Genomic DNA, 18,633 nt, shown 5'->3' with positions numbered 1-18,633 from the left:
TCCGTACCACCTGAAGGGAAATTCTCATTTGATTCTGGCCTCCAACCCCACATGCTCTGTCTATTCTGGAGAGCCAACAAGGTGGGGCTGAGCTGCTTCTGGAGGGGGCGGGCAGGGGGCACCCCAAGGAGGGGACAAGGAGAGGGGGGAGGAGAGACAAATAAACTGGCGGTGCTTTTTTTGTTTAAAATGTTTTTAAATAAATAAAAGTTCCCAATACTCCTTTCTCCATAAATTGCAAAATGACTGTCCTACCCCATCCTCTGTTGACAGCCTCTCTGTCCTCCTCCTCTTGACCCAGGATGCAGGTGTGGGTCAATACCAGCAGATGAAAAATGAGGAAAAGGACAGCTTCCTGCCCTGCAAAGCTTTTTCCACACAAAGGCTCCATAAATTCCGGGATGCTGTGCAAAGTGGTCTGCTGGATTGGTTCTAGGAAGAGTGCTAAGGATGGGGGCTGAGGAGCAGAGCAGGAGATGGGGGGGGCAGAGGCAGTGAGAGCAAGGCAGGGGGGCGGTGTTGGGTCTAGGGGAAGAGACTTCCTTGGTCCCTGAGCCCCAGAGGCTGCCCAGGTGGGCTCAGCGAGGGAGTCAGTGTACTCGAGGGGATGGGAAGATTGAAGACCCAGTTGGCCCCAAGCCCTCGGAGCCACGTTCACCAAAGGAGCGGAGTGCAGGGAGGGGGCAGCAGGCTAAGACCCTGGATGAGGGTGAGTGTGACCCAGATTAAGACAACCTCAGGAAACCTCATGGTCTCCTCCACCACCTGCCACAAAACAACCTTGCCCACCCCTGCCCCCACCCCTGCCTGCTGCCTGCCCACCTGCCACCCGGTGTGTGCAGGTAAAGTGCTCAGGGAAGACAGAGAGGTGCAAAGTGAGTGCAAAGTACCATAATCACATTGGCTGAACCGCTAGGACCGCCACCACCGCTCAGGGTTTGAGAAGAAGCCAGAATGTTGCTCTTAGCAGCTGCCCCAGCTCCGCACCCCCTCCCTTGCTCCCAGACTGGAGGGCGTTTCTCCACTAGCCTGGCCCCAGCACAAAGGAAAGGATCGGGTTCCCTGCCTGGGAGCCCAGACATGGGTGGGGGCGTGGGGGGAGGGAGGGCAGGAGGGACCACAGCTTCCTGGTCGTGGGCCCAGGGCCTCCCTAGCCTCCTCTCCAGAGCAGGGAGCTCCTCCCTGCGCTGCCCCAGCTTCCCAGAGGTCCAGCCAGGCCCTCTGGCCCTTTGGGGGTGTTTGGGCCACCCGAGCAGGAGCTTCCCCACTGTGTGCAAGCATGCTGGATGCTGGGTCAGGACTGTTCCAGAGCCCCTCAACTGCTGGTCTAGAGACAGCATGGGAACAAGGAAACAGCAGCAGAGCAGGCCACCAGGCCTGCCTTACCCAGTGCTCCCGGACACCCTTTCAGCCGTGAATGTTACCCCTCACGGCACAATTCCAAGGGCTGCCAGAAAACACAGTGTTGAGTGAGCCCCCTGGAGCCAAGCAAGATGGTGGCCCTGGGAGAAGGCCCCTGGCCACTCCACAAGCCAGCCCAGCCTGCCGTGAAGCCAGGATCCTGATACCCCTAAATCAGGTCACAGTTGGGATGGGGTATGGAACAGGGTCCCCTGCCCCCGCCCCCACCACCCAGGGTGACCAGTTCTCTCAGATCCTGACCCTTCTCTGAGCTTCACCGGTAAGGCTTAGTCTCATTGTAACATCTTTGACTTCTGGACCAGTCCCTGCTAAGGCTTGGCCCTGGCTCCTCTATGAGCCATCGTATTATTTCTGTTGAGTAGGAAGCAGGGAAAGGGGAACTAACTTTGCCATCTAAAGCACCAATAAGTTAATATAAATAGGGCATCATAATAAATAGACAATCATACTGGGTCAGACACACAGCGCTCTTGGTTCTCAGGCTTCACTGAGACCCTAAGCTCAGGTCCTGCTGTCCCCTTGCTCTAGGAACCAGAGATGGCCTCTAGTCCCCATCAAGTACCTTTGTGTGACCTCACAGGACCTCCAGCGGCCCCAGATGTGAGCTGCCACTCTGAACTACCCAGTCCTTCCCATCCCTTCCCATCCCTTATAGAGCCCGGCCCAGAAGGAAGACTCTGGGTCCCCTTGGAACCTCTTCACCTGACTTTGCCACCTGCCCATTTCCCCAAACCCCACGTCCAGGTCCAGCCACCAGACCCCTGGCCATCCCAGGCTTCAGGAAAGACTGCAGGGAAGAAGGAGAGCCTGCCAAGGCTTTCAGGACCTCTCTACCTTCCCACGCCTGAAGGTGGCCTCTCAGCCGCCCTAGAAGCCTGAATGCCAGGGAGCTCATTCTGGAGCTTTCTGCCTCACAGTCCAGGCCCTAGGCCTGAGCTCTCCAATCATGCTCAAGAGAAGGAACATCCCAAACCAGAACTTCCCTCTCTAACTTCCATTCACTAGACTTATAGGGACCAAGGAGTCCTCTGGACCCCAGCTCCCCTGGCCTGCCTGAGCCCCGTCAAACCTTCCAAAGCCTATGGAAGGGGCAGTAAAGGCACCGATGGTGGTCATTCTGCGGGGCTGGGTGATTCCCCTGACCCCTGCCGTTTCGCCCCATGGTCAGAGTCGCTATGGACGACTTGTGCAGTTTTCTCACAAAGGCCCTGGCCAAGGGGCCGAGTGGGGACAGAGGTCCAGCCCACAATCCCCTCAGCAGCCCGACACCCTGGTGCCCGGCCGCGGTCTCCCAGAGGAAGGGGTCCTTCTTCTAATTGGCGCTGTAGACAGGCCCTGCCTACGGGAGTTTAGATTCTGCTCGGCTTTCTCACAGCCCACCCTAGAGGGGAGTGGACTGGCAAGGAACCCCCCGGGGTCTGCCAGCAGCCCCCACTTGGGTCCGGCGATGCTCTGGGCCCCGGCCACAGTTTGAGAGCCGCCCGAGCCTAGGATCTCAGGTCGCTCACTGCAGGCATCACGACCTCCTGCCTAGAAGGCCTGGGCCACCACAGCGATGACCTGCTTATACTTCCCCAGGAGCTGACAGCCCAACTTCTTCTTCTGGAAGACGTCCTTGCCCGAGGTGTCGGGGCCGTAGGCCACGTCCACGTGGGCCACGTGGTACTTGTTACACAGGCGGCAGAGCACGTTGCTGAGGAGGCCCCGCATGACGTCCGCAGTGGCGTTCAGCTTGCTGTGGAGGCTGAGCGCGTTGGGATTGAGGACCTTCTGGTCCCGGGTGATGTTGCCCAGGGAGGCGCCGAGGTACGCGATGATGCGGTACAGCTCCACTAGCCGCGTCTTCTCCGTGCCGTTGGCGTGGAATGGCGGGAAGTCCGTCACATTGGGGCCACACAGCTTGTCCAGGTTGTTGGGGAACGGCTCCCCCTGGGCTGTGTACTGAGGAGCAGAGAGGGAGAGGGGAGGTGACGTGGGGGTCAGGGTCGAGGGTCCCAGCCCTGCCACCAAGCCTCTGGGAAAGCTCTCGGGTCTCAGTTTCCCACCTCGGGCGTAGAGACCCGGCTACTTGCCCACGAGGCATCTCAGGATTGGCGTGTGAGCCAGAAGTAATCCCGGTGCAAGGGATTATCATCACCCTCATCGGGATCATATGGGGACCGAAAGTCTCACCTCCTGCAGGTGCACCACACACACCTGCCCTTTCACCCACTGAGCGCACCTTCTCCCTGTGTGGCTTTGCACCCCGGACACCCACAGCCCACCACTTTCTCTCCCAACAGCATCTCCCAGCCACCCTACTTCCTCTCTGTCTCTCATTGGCCTCCTGCTCCACGTGGTGGAGGAATCCCTAGACCAGCAGTGCCCAGCAGTGCCCGGCCTCCCGCTTCTCCCCCCAGCTATGCCCCCGACCTAACTGGGCACCTCGGAAAAGGGGCTTCCTGTCTGAGCCTGGGCTGGGGGAGGGGCGGGGGCTCAGAAGCAGTGGGAGTCTGGGCTCGGTTGAACCCAAACCCTTCCCCATTCTCTCCTGCCAGCTCCAAACGCTCTCTTCCCAGGCCAGTCCCGCCAGACCAGGTCTGTGTGGCAACCCCCCACCCTCCCTCCTTCCTCAGGACCTGGAAGGGGGACTTACATAGAGAATAAAGAGAGCGTTGGCACTGCCATTGAGCTGCGCCAGCTGGTTCCTGATCTGGTGCATGAGGTTGCTGTGACATGGGTGACGTGTGGCGCAGGTGGCGTTGACAGGGGTGATGGGAAGGGGGCTCCCCGCCCCGTGTTTCCAGTGCAGAACCAGCAGCAGGGGCACAACTCCTGGGAACAGGCAGGAAGGAGCCATGAGCAGGGGAGCTGGGGGTGAGCAAGGAGGCTCGGGGCAGAAGATGCGCCTCATCTCCCCAGGGACGCCAATGCCCCAGCCCCACCTGCAGCTCTGTCTTCCCCTGGCTGCTTCTGGTTTTCATCGCCTCACTACATCTGTTTCTCTCTGCCTCCCTCTCTCCAGATCTCTGTCTCTGCTTCTCTCCATTTTCTTGTTTTTTCCTTCTCTCTCCTGAGCAGAGGAAGGGGGTAGGACATGAGCTGTTCCCACCAGCTGGGAGCTGGGGCCAGGGTGACACGAACCATCCAGCCCTTTCCCTCAGGAAGGCAAAAGCCCCTGAGGCCTCCTGCCCCTCCGGCTGGAAGGCACCATGTCCCAGGCCCAGCGGGTCTCAGGGGAAAGAGAGGCCCCTATCTTCCCACCTCGCAGGATGGTCAGATTCCTGTGCATTGCTTCATGCTCACTGGCCCACTGCAGGCCATAGCTCCCAGATCGGGAACCCAGGGTGGGGGGTGGGGAATCTTCTGCTGACACTCTTCTCCCTCTCAAACCTGTCACTTGATTTTGGCTCCCTGGGCCGTTTGTCTCCAAAAATTCTGCCACCCTCCCCCATTTCTTCTATAGCTCTTCTTCTCCAAATGTGGCCACTCTCCTATTTAGGACCCTCAAGTCCACCCCAATTCTACAATTCTGCCCCCTCTCCAACCCCAAATCATCATTCAAAACTTCCTGTCCCCCCAGCCCTGCACAGCTCCTGCCTCCATGCCATCCCCCTCTTGTCTATTACTTGCCCCAGGCGCTGGGTTAGGACAAGGAGAATCTTGGGGTCCCGCAGGCCCTCAGAGCCTTGGGGAGGGAGAGGAAATGGTGCAACCAGAAAAGAGAAAAGGGAAAAGGTCGCAGGCAGCCAGGTGGGTGGGGGAGGAAGGAAAGTGAAAGGTGACAGGAGAGCTGGGAGCTGTCCGGGCCTGTCCTGGGTCACCCCTCCCCCCTCCCCCCCCCCACCCGCGCCTCCTTCCCTGCTTTACTGTCTCGGGTTCCCTCCGAGGGGCCTCTCCCAATGGCCCAGCAGCAGGAGGTAGGGGCAGCAGACCAGTGAGGCTGGAGAACTGGTGAGGCTGGGGTGAAGGGGGGCGCTGGAGCGCTGGGATCTCCCCCGCTGGGACAGTAGCAGCCTCAAGTTCACTTCTCCTGGGTCCCCTGTTCCTCCCAGCATCCCCAGGCAGCACTGAGACCCCGGGATGGTTGCGGGGCCCCCACACGCCCGGCTCACCTAGCAGAGACCACAGCTTTCCAGGCACTAGCAGATGGAGGCGGCACCTGCTTCCGTCCCGGCCAGAGTTTGCAAGCTGCTCGGAGGCCGGTGCCCCTCCCTGGGAGCAGCCCGGGACGCGGTTGGAAAAGAGAAAGCGGAAAGACAGAAAGAAAGAAAGAGGGAGGGTGAATCGGGAGAAAGCAGAGCGGGAAGAGCAGACCGGAGAGTGGCAGGAGCGAGGAGCGAGGAGGAGGAGGAGGAGGAGGAGGAGGTGGAGGAGGAGGTGGAGGAGGAGGAAGAGCAGGAGGAAGGCTGCGGCAGCCCCCTCCCTTGCCCGCCGCCAACCTGCTGGCCCCCGGACGGGCTGGGCGCGCGGTGCCGGGACCATGTGCCTGCGCTCGCTCCCGGCCGCCACCCAGCGCCTCCGGCGGCCCGGGCCGGCTGCACGGGTGCCCCAAGTGTCCGTGTGTCTGCGGCGAGTGGCTGTCCCGCTCGCGATCGCCAAGTGCCCCAAGTTGCCGCAGCACCCGCAGTGGGGCGCGGAAGCCGGCGCGGGGCGGGTGGATTTACCTGCCGCCAAGACCTTCATTATGGGCTGGACTCCAGAGGGCCTTGGAGGAGACCTTAGATGCCGGCAGTTTTCAGAGGTTCATGCTCAACGGGGAATTTGCCTGATTTATATACTGGAGCCTGTGTTGTAAGACAGAGAGAGAAACAGCTATATTTAGCAGGGATCCCCGTCCAGGAAGTTGTTTGAGGTGCATCATAGGAAATTATGAATGGAAGAAAGTGAGAGTGGGGGGGGGCAGTGAAGGGGGAGGGTGGAGAGAGCAGACTTTTTCCCTCTTCTAAGAATTTGATTGATAAAATTATAATGAACTCTTCAACAAAACACCCTGTGGTTTTCCTGAGTGGCTTGCCCTAAGAGTTGTTTGAAGTTGGGGAGGGCAAGGAGGGTCCCCAGGCTCGAGTCATCGGGGTCCCCGGGGCTATAGGTGCTCCAGACAGCCCTGACTCACCTGGGTTTAGGGAGGTGGCTTGACATTAGGCAAGCAGATGGAGGCTGGCACCTGTGGCCCCCTGATCAAGGGATTTTGGGGGCAGTGGGGAGGAGGCAGGCTGGGGCTTGGCTGAGAAGGAGGCTCCAGGAAGAGGGGCTGGGGCCTGGCTTGGACTTTAGACAGTAATAAAGCAGAACTGAATGTGGGCACCTCAGAGGTAGCCTCCTCCAACCTGCCCATTGCCACTGGGCAAAGTGGGGCTTCAAAGGGCACAGGTTGTCCAGAGTCCCACAGGGTCAGGCCTCCTGACCACCATCAGCAAGCCTCCATTGCTGATCACGGGTAGGCTGTGAGGCTGGGGAGGGGGCTGGGAAGGTGGGGAGCGGGGAGGTTGCTGTGACTCAGTTCTCAGGGGACAGCCTGGGGAGGAATTTCTGGGAAGGTGTTGTGTGTCTGGGGTTTACCTAAACTCTTTGCAGTCCCACCTCCCCCCTCAGGGAGCATTTCCATTCTGGAGGGACACCTGGAGCAGAGACCTAGGGAGGCTTAGCAGACCAGACCCAGGTTTCTTCCTCAGGATGTTGAGGGCTGGCTGGGGAGAAGAGAAATAGCTTGCCCCCCAAAACCTGCCTTGGAAGCCCCTTGGGGCTCAGCCCCAGAGAATAATGGTGACCCCCCAAAAGGTGCTTCTAGAGTCTGTAAGGCAGGATCACAAATAAATCCTGGTGTCTATCATGGCCAGTTAGACTTGTAAACGCGTGAAGAGAGGCAGGAAGGAATGGTGGGGACCAGGGCAAAATGAGCACAGGACTCCTCCCCCAAAAAAGCATTTCTAAAAAATGATGTGAGGGAGTGCTGGCCAGGGAACACGTATCTGGCACCACACTGTCCCCCAAGTTGTCAGGGGCACCCTCTGTCCCAGGAGATGTCTCATTCCCCTGGAGACCTCACCCCAGCCCTCCGGCCTGACCCTAACCAGGAAACAAGGTGGAAAAGTTGGTTTTCCAAGGCCAGGGAGACCCACGGCCTTTCTCTGGCCCCCGCTCACCCCCTCACCCATCCTCCATGCATGCTCCCAGCTCCCGCCTCTTGCCACATCCCGGACCTGCCCAGCCACGCGTTCCTCCTCATCGTGCCAGGACGAGCCCTCATGCCTGCTGCGGTCCCCCTTCCCCCACACACACTCTGCCCTCTCCAGGCTCACTTCCCCCATGCTCTCCCAGCAGGACCTGGGATGTGGGGTGATAAAAATGCCCATCCCAGCTGGCACTTCCCGGCAGGGAGGAGGCTGGTAGAGTCCAGACTGGCTCTCCTTCCTCCTCCCCCCTCCCCCCTTGTCTCTTCCTTGGAAGGCCCTAGAAGACCCCACCTGGCACTTGCCCCTCCTATACACCTACTATGGGGTCAGCATACACCCCCAGGAGGCCCGCCTACCCCAGCCTGGCTCAGACAACCCCACAGCACAAAACATACCAGCTCACCTCCCTCCCCTCACAAGAAATCCCCCCACTCCTCTTCTCTCCTGCATGAGGGCCTGACATGAACACAGAGCACATGAACACAAACGCTGGAGCAGCCTCCGGTCCTACCGCCACATCTCCCTGACCCCTGTCACCTGACTCGGCCTGGTGCTTCTGCTGTGGACCCCAAATCCATCTGACCAGGGCCCCACTGTGGCCCCCTCTGTGGGTCCCCTTGTTCCCCCACCGGAGACTCTCACTAGGCGCCCTGATTCTCCTGGAGGCTGCCACCCCGTCCCACCATTCTCCTGCCCCCATCTCTCCCCTACATCCTTCTGAGTGGGCTTGCAGGTCTTTGTACTGCCTTCCAGCTCCCCAGATCCCACGCCAGCCTTGCAGTCCACCCTCAGTCGCCATGTAATCTCAGCCCCACCCCACAGGAAACAGGAAGTGAGGGCAGAGTCTAGAAGACACTTAACTCCCTCCCCGACTGGCCCCTCCCATGCCTCAGTTTCCCCTCTCACGGTACCTGACTTGGTCTGTGCTCCCCAAGAGCTGTGGGCCCCTCGGCGCCCTAGGCCCGGCCTCCCTTTCCTGTCCATGTCCAGGAACCACCTGCACTGGGCCTCTGGGGGGAAGCTCTGGCAGGGTCTTGGAGCCGCCAGGCCGTGAGCTGCCTGCAACGTGGCCTTGGTCCCCAGGAATCGGCCGCCCAGACCGCGCTCCAGGCCAGCTTTGGTCTCCTGGAGTTTGTTTTCTTCCCTCCCTCTCTACGCTCTGTGTGTGTGTGTGTGTGTGTGTGTGTGTGTTTGTGTGTGTGTGTGTGTTTTCCCCTCGCTTCCTCACGGAAGGCATCCTCCCTTCTTGGCTGCATGCTCCCGGGGTCGTGACCCCAGGCCCCACCCTGGAGTGGCAGCCCCAGCTCGGCCCCTTCCAGCTGTGACTTCATCCCCAGCCTGTCCTGCTCCTGCACACTGGGCCTGCTGGGGATCTGACCCGCCTCAGGGTGAGGGGGACCATCAGGGTCCACAAGGGGCCCTTTTCCGCCGAGGCAGGGCACTGCCGGGTCAGGGCCCCGGGGTGCCGTCTCCAGGTGGCTGTGCCAACCACTTGCTCATCTCCCCTCTCCAGGAAGTCAGCCCATGTGTCGGCCTTCCCAGGGCCCCTCGGGGCTCTTTCGGTCCTACGCACTCTGCTGAATGCGGCCACCCGGTCCTCCTTTTGTGCTGATTCTCGCCTGCCATTCATTCGCCTCTCCTAGAAGATCACAGGTGTTTTATTTTTCAGATGGGGAAACTGAGGCTTGAGGAAGTGAAGCCACTTGCCCAGGGCCGGGCAGAGACACTAGAGCAGGGTCTGGAACCCAGGCCTCCGGCTCGCAGGCCACTGTAATGCCAGAAGCACGTCCAGCTCTAGAGAGGAGCAAAGGCTGATGAGGAACACATAGGCCGCTTCTTCCAGGATGTCTCCCCTGCCCACAGCCCAGACCAGCTCGAGTCTGCCTGGTCCTGCCTGCTCTCCTTTCAAGTGGAGACAAGTCTTCTTCCTCACTCTCTGAGGGCTTGGATGGGGTCTGATACTCATTTGTACTCTCGACAGCACCTGGCTCAGGGTTACACCAGAGTCGATGCTAAGTATTTTTTAAAAGCATTTCACAATTTCCAAAAGCCGTCTGGGCCAAATGTCTCGTGGAGAGACGGTGTGGAGTTTCGTGGTTTGAAGCGTGGACTTTGGCCTCAGTCAGAGCCAGGTTGGAGATTTGGTTTTGCCAGTTAAGAGCTGGGTGACTTTGGGGAAGTGAGCGCCCCTGGCCTCAGTTTCTCCATCTATAAAATGGGAATAATGGCACCTATGCTGTGGGTTTGCTGTGAGGTGTCTGGGCTTGGCGCAGTTCTGGGCACCCCACAAGCCCTCCATACGTCAGCATTTATTCTGACCAGGTGAAGATCCTCACCTCACCTGTGAAGGAGGGGTTTTTGTCCCCATTTTAGAAGTGAGGCAATTGGGCACACTCCAGGGCTGAGGAGGGAAAGCTGAGAGGAACTGTATACCCTCTCCTGGTGGATAATGAGGCAGGACACTGTTATAGGCTCCAGCTTCTTTCAGCGGCACCCCAGACAGATAAAACAGGTTATATGGGGGGGGGATGGCATGGCAGTACTCACTCTCCCCATGTCCCATCCTGGCCCCTGACTGCCCCCCCAACCCCCCACCCCAGGCCTGAGCTAAGGACAGCGGCTGACCCGGGCTCACCGCCCCCAGGAACTGATTCACCCCCAGGCTCCATCTGAGAAGGAAGGAGACATAGCTCAGCTCAGAGGGGCTTGAATCACCAGCCGCCCCCTGCGGAGCCCCAGGGGGGGATGCGGGGGTGGGGGCCAGCCCCCTGCCGGTCTGTCCTTCTCTTTCCTGGGCCTCGGAGGCACTCGGGAGAGGGCAGCGGGACAGTGGCCATCGGCTGGGGGGTGGCAGGGAGGTACCCTCACAAGTCAGGCATCCTGTGTGGGCAGCCAGAGTAGTTACTCACCAGGTAAGCAGCTCTCTGGGCATCGGGGAATTCCCCGAGCCCAGTGACCCAGAAACTGAGTGCTCTGGGCAACCCCCACTGCCCAGGCCAGCCCCCTCCTTCCTTCACCACCCCCTCCCCTGTGCCCAGCTAAGATCTCGGTTCTCTGAAAACCCAACCGGCAGCGGCTCTTAGCCTCCAGCTCACGCCCAGCCCCTTGCCTCGATGTCTCCACCTGGGAAATGAGCGCAGGGGAGTCAGATGGGCCCTGGGGAGGAAGTTGGGGGTCAGAGGCTGTGGTCCAGGACTAGGGCCGGTGAGGGGCGGCCATGAGCCGCTCAGGAATTCCTGGCACAGCCCTGGCAGTTGGGTGTCCTGTCCAAAAAGGCAAAAGGACCTCATTATTCAACACTTGAGCAATGAAGGTGTAGTTACGCCTGTGGCCCCAGCCTGCACCCCGAAGCACCAAGAAACCATCGTGGACTTTCCTGGCCCCTGGCGCCGTTTCACAAGTCAACTGTGGGCCAGCCAGGGCTAGGCTGGTGGTAGAGCCTGTGGGTAAGGGTGCGGCTCAGAACCAGGAGAACCTGGGTTCGAATCCTGCCCACACCACTTACCAGCTGTGTGGCCTGGGGCAACTGGCCTCCTCTCTCTGAACCTTGATTTCCCCTCTGAAAGTGGGGAATGCTGGAGTGCTGTCATAAGGATGTTCAGTGGGAAACGCAAAGTGCCTACCACATGACAGTCATTCTAACCAGAGCTTCGAGTGGTCAGAGGAGGGGCTCAAATCCCAGCTTGAGTCAGGGGCCTGGGTCTGAGAGGCCAGGGAGGGCTCCTGGGTCCTCTCAGTCCCCAGAGCATGGCATGGGTCCTGGGGGAACAGACAGCCTTTCAGAACCTCAGCAGGGGAATAAGTAATACTTCCCACCTCGGGGTCCTGAAGAGCCCAGCTGTCTTTGAGGCTCTTGAGGCCCAGGCTCTTGGGCATATCGTCTGCTCTTTCTCACCCTCACCCCATCAAATCTCTGGCAGGGACCAGCTATACCCCTCAGGGCCAAGCACGGGCCAGAAACCATCCTGGCCTGCCACCAACTACCCCCATCATTACCCGGACATTTCCCGACTCGTCCTGCGTCAGGAATCACCCCCCTGGAGGTGAATCAGAGTGACTGCATTTTTTCTTCAATTCTGACAGAAATTGCAAGGGAAGCAGCAGCCCACAGAGCCCAGATCACATCACCGGCAGGGTCAGAAGCCTGCCTCCAAGGACCATGCCGTTACACGAAGCCTGCTCCTGCTCCGGGCTCTGCCCTCAGCATCTCCATCTTGAGGATGGGCTGCTGTCCTCTCTCATCATTCCTCAGCATAGCCTCTGTAAGCACTTTGACCTCCTCGAGGCTCTCCCGGAGTCTCCAACTAGCCCGAGACCCGAGTTGGCGCATGGAGAGAGCAATGCCTTCATACTACGGGTTTCGGAGGCCAGCCACTTGGCAGCTCATGGATTCAATTTAGAGGGTTGCCACCAGCACTTTCAAAAAGGAAATGGAATAGCCGAATCACCCGGCATCGCCCGGAGCGAGGGCAAGCGCTGCTCCGCAAACTTTTTTTTTTCCCCGTTGTCTCTATGTGTCAGCGCACGCATCATCCTCTGGTTGCAAGGTGCAGTGTTTCTAACTGTGGGTCTCGGTCAAAAACGTTTGTAAGCCACTGGTATCGGTGATGAAAGCCAGGCCCTGAGGGGCTGAGGAGTGACTGGCTCAAGGTCACTCAGTGGTTGACAGCCTGAGACTCGGGACTTCCATGTCATCCGCGGTCCCTTCCAGCTCAGGAATGGGCAGGAGGCGCTGCAGGTGGGGCGGGGCGGGGCTGGTGCTCCTGGTGTGGGGCGGAGGCCTGTCATCACCCCGCGTGGGACAAAGGCCCTCCCGGGGGCCCAGCCGCTCACTGTCCGCTCCCTTCCGCAGCCTCAGACCCCCAGCTCCCCGCCCCACCCTGCCCCACCTGGGTGGGGCGGGGATAGTCACGGGCCTTTCCTCACCCCTCCACGGGAACCCTTCATCCTCACCGCGGTGGCGGCAGGAGAAGTGGCCACCATCCGCCCTCCCAGGGTAGCCTGCAACCCAGAGACTGAGTCTGTGTCTGGGAGCGCCTGCGGGGCATCCCACGGGTCTGCCTGTCCGGGTCTGAATGGGCATTGACACATGAGCGTGCGTGTGTAGTGAGGGTCTTTGTGTGTCGGCACGTGTCTGCGTTGGGCTGTGTCTGACCCTGTGGGTGTGCACGTGTGTCTGTGCTGGTCTGCTTGCTAGTGGGAGAGGGCCGAAGCACGAGCAGCTCCGGCTGACTTTGTGAGCCCTCTTTGTGATTGCGTGGATGTGTAAGTGACCGTGTGCGTGAATCCTGGGCAAGCATGGGTCTGACCTTGTGTCTGTGCGAGTCTGCGTGGCAGGGGGTCTCTGGGCACAAGTGGTGAGGCGTGACCCTTGCGTGCGAAGTGTGTGTGTGTGTGTGTGTGTGCGTGTGCGTGTGTGCGCGCGTGTGTGTGCGTGTGTGTGTGCGTGTGTGCATGTGTGTCCCGAGTGTGTCTCCAAAATCCCTGCTCCTCACCCTCCAGCTCCCACCCTAGGAACCGTGTGGCAGCCTCACGTCACGGGGGCCACCAACAGCTGGTTTCCTCCCCACCCCGCCCCAGGCCCCCCTGCCCTGACCACCCTGACTTTTGGCGCAGGGACAAAGCTGATGTCAGAGCTGAGCTGACAGCTTCCTTCTCCCACTGGATTTTCCAAAAGAGAGAGACCACAGCTCGGCTCCTATTAAATAATCGTGGGGCGGGGGGGGTGGGGGGGGAGGATGTTTCACTCAATGATTTCCTGAACTCAGAGGCAATAAACAGAACAGGAAGCAGCCCCGGGGACCCACTCAGCCTGAAACTGGCCAGCCAGAGGTGGGGCCCAGGCTCCCTCCAGAGTCAAGCTCACTGGAGCCACCCCGACCTGACCCCAGAGATGATGTCAGGGAGGCAGGCAGGCCCTCTCTCCAAACTGTCCCTCAGCGCCTGTAGGGACTGAGGAAATGTTCTGAGGACGGTGGGTGGGAGGTGATAAGATGGAGAGAATACAGTGGCCCCCTCCCAGTGGGTGGGGAGGATGGAGGGAGAGAGGCCCAGTCAGGGTTGGACCATTCTCTTCCCTGGGAAGTGAAGAAAGGGGGAGCTCCCTGAAGTCAGGGGAAGGACTGGACCAGGTAGGGGAGCAGCTCGTGGGGAGCAGGGAGGAGAAGGCCAAACCTCCCCCTGCCTCCCTCAGGCAACCTGGAAATGATGCCTGTCTCCCACAAACCCTGCACCTTTGGGCCACCCCAGCCCCGCTTCCCGCCTTTTCTGGGGCACATGGCTGGCACACTGCCAACCCCAAAGGCCATCAGGGGCCTCTCTCCCACCCACGTCCCCCAAAGCAAACCATTACAAAGTGCTGCCTAGAGCCCCCTATTATCTCCAGTCCTAGCCCCCACCTCCAAGGGAAACATTTTAATCCTGTTTCACAGACTTGGAAACTGAGGCTCAGAGAGTTGAATGTTTGCCCGAGGTCACACAGGGTGTGACATTGCCAGTTCTGTCCCCCACGTCCCCCCCACCCCCACAGGCTCCCTACAATAGGGGCAAGGATGGGCAGGGCTCTCTGGCAACAGGGGGCATGGGGGTCCCCAGGATGAGTCTTCCCCAGGGAGCCCCTCCTTCTGCTTGGGCTGGCCACTCAGCTGCTTATCAGCCACAGGACTCCATGACACAATCCTGCTCTGATCTCCTGCCCAGCGGGGCCCCTTCCACCCCGCCCCACCCCTGGACCCTGTTTCCGCTTCCTCCCTTTCTGGGTGGGACCCCGGCCTGCCCTGGGATCACAGTGGGCCATCTGGAGAGCCGTTGTCCCTGCCAGCCCCTCAGCAGCCAGGAGCTCCCACATTCACTCTGGCCAGTGGGTGGCCAGCAGGGGACCCTCACAGAAGGAGGATGGTGGCCTGCAGTTCCCCATCCTTAGATTCCCTTCTGAGAAGCCCATTTACCTCCCAAGAGGTCTGGGGAGGAGGAGGGAACTTAGAGACCATCATGGCCTCTCCTGGCCTTAGGGTCCCCACTTGTAATGGGAATATGTTGGAAAGATGAGATTGGGGGCTGTGGAGGGGAACTAGGTGGGCTCAGCCATCAGCCAGACCACAGATCCAGCCGTAGGTCTGACACTTACGAGCTGTGGCCCTCAGACAGGGGGCCTTGTCACTCAGACGTCTACAAAATGGGACTCGGTGTCATCAGCCCACAAAGGGAGCAACACCCTCTGGAGGGTGTGCCTGAGTTACTGATACTAACCTAGCTGTTAAAATTTCACAGGTGGGACCCAGAGAAGGGAAGTTGCTTTTTTCCAAGGCCACAGGCCACAGGCAAATTAGTGGCACATTCCCCAACAGCATGTGGGCTGCCTGCCTCACTTGGACTCCCAGACAGGGGGCCAGGAACCCTGAGTTTTAGTCCCCATTAGTTGTGAGAATTCCAGAAGGAAGCTTCGTGGAGTCTCAGTTTCCCCAGCGGTAAAACAGGTCTAGAGAAGGCCACCAGTCTCCAAGGATCTAGAAAAGGCTTTTCGAGGTGTGGACTTTGGGGTCTGGTCGTGGAGGATAGAGAAAGCCTTCCAGGTGCCCTGGAAAGCTGGGCCCAGCAAGGTTGAGGGCTAGGTCCCCCCGCTCCCGGCCCTGCGTTCTCCTACGCCCAGCCGCTTAGGTCCGCTCCAAGCCGCGGGCTGCAGCGCCCCCCACTGTCCAACCAGCAGCAGCTGCCTTGGCCACAGCACCACCAAGCCCCAGGCTGGCGTGGCTCCGCCGGGGCCTCCCCCAGGGTTGGGCAGGGCGGGATTTGGGGATTGAGGAAGTGGGCGGGGATGCCCGAGGCTCGTTATGGAGGGTAAGCAGAGGCCACTGGCCCGGGCAGGGGAAGAAGACACGCGGAGGGGCCCTGGAGGGGCCTCGGTTTGGCCCAGCACCTGCTGGGGGTAGGGAAGGGGGCAGCCTTGAGGACCGGCCGCAAGGGGGCGCCAAGGACCACACTCAGTGGGCTGGGGTGGGGGCGGCGTGCCTCGATCCAGCTGGAAATCTGGAAGGAGGGAGTGGGGAGATCACCGCCCCTTCCTACCCACCTCAGACCCCAGGACCACCCAGTTCCCCCCGTGGGACAGGCCCTGGGTACAGTGTCCCCGCCATCCCGGAAGCTTCTCTGCAGTCAGGAGCTGCTGATGACAAGATTGGGGTCCAACCCCTTTCCGTGTTATTTGTGCCAACGAGCCCCCTCCTCTGGTGCCAAGCTCTGCACAGACTTCGGTTATGTTTTTCCTTTTTCTTCACCATGGCCTTGTGAGTCGGGGCTTCCACAATTAGGCCCATCTTAGGGAGTGAACAGAGCAGAGTGGTCGAGTCCTGCTGTGCTGGGCCCAAGGGCAAAAGTGTAGGGACCATGACCTTGACTGACCACACACCCCAGAGCCCCGCATGAGGGACTTCACTTTGGTAAAGACCCCCGCCCTTCTCCCCAATGCAGAAGCAGGCGGAGGCCACCCCATGACCCACCACAGCCCCTTCTAGAGGGACAGAGACCTCCGCCTGCCACATCTCCATCTGAGGAAAAGCTAAGCTGCCACAGACTCAGAACCCTCTACTGCTCTGGGGTAAAGGGGACTGAGGGTCCCTTGGGAATCCAGGAATCAAGACCCCCCACCCCCCCAACCCAGAGAGGGTGACCCCTCTGGGATCATGCAATGCCAGGATTCTGGCCTCTCCATCTAGTTCTCTCTCCTCTGCTCTTCCAGGATCTTTAACCCCTTAGTGACCCATGACACTTTCGCATCTGGTCTGTCCACTTTACCTCAACATCCTTGGTGAGATGGGCAAGCAATGTCCTACCATGCCCGTTACACAGCTGAGAAGACCGAGGCTTATGGGCCACCAGGTACTCCCCTCCCCCAGACACTGGAGGATTTGCTCGTGCTGAGGATAAATTAAGGGGCTGGCAGCTACCCCCCAGCCCTGCCCCATCGGGGAGGCCTACCGTGGTCTGGGCCCGCGCAGGACCCCCGGGAGTCTCGCAGGTGTTTTCCAGATCTTCAGTGGGACACCATCGACTTCAGGGCCAGGCCCCCTCTGCTTCCCTTCCCTGCTGAATCTTCTCTGGAGACAGCTCCTCACACTGCCCCCCACTTGACTTCCCGTCAAGTGCCGGGTGGCCCTGAGGCTCCCCCCACTTCCACCCCACCCCCTGGCTGAAGGGCTGGGTGCAACAGGGGCAGAGAACTGCAGGCTCCTGGCCAGACTGCGCCTGACAGGTGGGGCAGGGTCTTCGGGGTGGCCGAGGAGTAAAGTGGGGCTGGGGGTGGGGAGGGGGCGACCCTGTGCCCAGCACCCCTACCCAGCGCTGCGTGGCAAGGCCGCTGGGACCTGAGTCACAACTGACTGGGCCGCACCCAGCCTGCCTGGGTGATCCAGGCCAGCATAAGGCGATGACTGAGCAGCCCTCCGCATGACCGGCCGGGGTCGGCCTTAGGTGTTTTGACTCAGACCTGCCACAAGCCGTGTGCACCAGGGCCATGCCCCTTGTCCCTGTACCCAGGAGAGTCACAGGGCCGCAGCCGCCCCCCCCCCCGACAGAGTGGCCCCCCAAGCCACCTCGCGCTGCCCTGGCACCCGCCTCAGAACCCTGGAGTTACCCGGCCCATCTGGTTGGCCCTCCTCCACAGGCTCCAGGGCCCCACCTGCCCAACCCACCTCCCTGGGAGACCTTCGCCCCTCCCCGCGCCAGGGAGCAGAGCCCAGCCCTTGGGGCGGCCCCAGGAAGCAGGGAGTGGGGCTGGCCAAGCGGAAGGCCTCCCCAACGCTGACTCTGACGGTGGACTATGAGCATTGCCTCAGCATGGAAAAGGGGTTCTTTGTGCACTCTGGGTCCCAGGCCTGGTGTGGAGGGGAGGAGCGCAGGAGCGCAGGGGGACAGGGACAAAGAGAGAGAAGCTGTGAAGAAAACCAATAAGGAAGAGAAAAGGAAAGAGAGAAAATAAAGAGAACGTTGCTTGTGCACCTGCTCAGCGACAGCTTATGATAACACTGAAATAGCGCTCTGTGTGTGTGTGTGTGTGTGTGTGTGTGTGTGTGTGTGTGTGTCTGTTTTCTCCTGGGAAATCTCACAGCCAGGGAGGTGAGCCAAGTTAGCCCATTGTACAGAGGGGAAAGCTGAGGCTCGGCTTTGGAGGTCACACAGGTTTAAGGGCAGGGTGGCTGGGGTTTGAACTCATTTTGCTTGACTCTCAAGTATTTTTCTCATCCCTCGAGAAAGGGGGAAAAGAATCACATTGATAGTGGTGGACAGTGAAGGTCATGGAGGCCAAAGACCCGACTCTGCTGTTTGCAAACCCTGAGTTTGTTTGGCGGGTAGATAGTGAGTGCTGGGCACCCCAACCCTGCCTTTTTCCAGCAGTTTCCCTGCCCTCTGGGCCCCCTGTCCTGGGGAACTTTCCATCCTTGTGTGTTAAATGCAGTTGACTGAGGGGCTGACTGTCACCTTGAAAAACTGGAAAAAGAAAAAGAAAACCTGGCTTTGGGTTGGTGCTTGCAACAAGGCCAGGACCCTTTTATCTTCCTGAGCCTGTGCCAGCTCAGCTGGGGCACGGGGCCGCTTTGTCCCTTCACACAACCACCGGGGAGGAAGCATCCGCTACCTGCCCGCTCACAGGGTACCATCACTCCAGGGAAAACGCTGCCTCTGGGTCACAAAAGCAATATTTGAGCCCCGCCCCACTGCCTGTCACAGCAGATGGTTGTGGGAACCCCAGTCTCACCGGGATGATCAGAGAAAGCTTATTCTGATTCTAGATGCTGACTCCAGAAATGATGCCCTGCAGGCAGGCACCTAAGCCCCTCTGGATGGGGGGATCGAAGAGGAGGGGGCATTTGAACTAAGGCTCAGGGTGGGAGGGTAGCAGGCTGGGGGTGGGGAAACGCAGGCTTCGGGGAGGTCAGGAGGCCCGGCTGGGGTGGGGGGCCAGCAGAGCATGGATCGAACACAGACATGAGCTAGCAAAGCTGGCTGGGCACGAGAGCAGGGGCCTGGCGTGTTACATACGATGAGGGGTTTACAACTGGTG

At 59.9% G+C, this 18,633-nt stretch overlaps 1 protein-coding gene across 1 annotated transcript; it reads right to left on the bottom strand.

Moving 5' to 3' along the window:
- Nucleotides 1–773: 773 nt before the first annotated feature.
- On the bottom strand, nt 774–16,862 carry LIF (LIF interleukin 6 family cytokine). Its single transcript, XM_036123202.2, has 4 exons — nt 16,551–16,862; nt 6,069–6,188; nt 4,058–4,236; nt 774–3,363 (listed from the first exon to the last, which is right to left on the bottom strand). The coding sequence occupies exons 2-4, from the start codon at nt 6,085–6,087 to the stop codon at nt 2,953–2,955; spliced, it is 609 nt and encodes a 202-aa protein (XP_035979095.1). The 5' UTR covers nt 6,088–6,188; nt 16,551–16,862; the 3' UTR covers nt 774–2,952.
- Nucleotides 16,863–18,633: the final 1,771 nt, after the last annotated feature.

The sequence above is a fragment of the Halichoerus grypus genome, chromosome 13 (genome assembly GCF_964656455.1).
Source record: "Halichoerus grypus chromosome 13, mHalGry1.hap1.1, whole genome shotgun sequence".
NCBI lineage: Eukaryota > Metazoa > Chordata > Mammalia > Carnivora > Phocidae > Halichoerus > Halichoerus grypus.
This window is presented reverse-complemented; position numbering and strand designations above follow the sequence as displayed.

Bases quoted from the DNA above. Each gene is read 5' to 3' on its own strand.
- LIF (XM_036123202.2), bottom strand. The intron at 3,364-4,057 runs GTAAGTCCCCCT...TCTGCTCCTCAG, and splicing joins ACGCTCTCTTTATTCTCTAT to TACACAGCCCAGGGGGAGCC.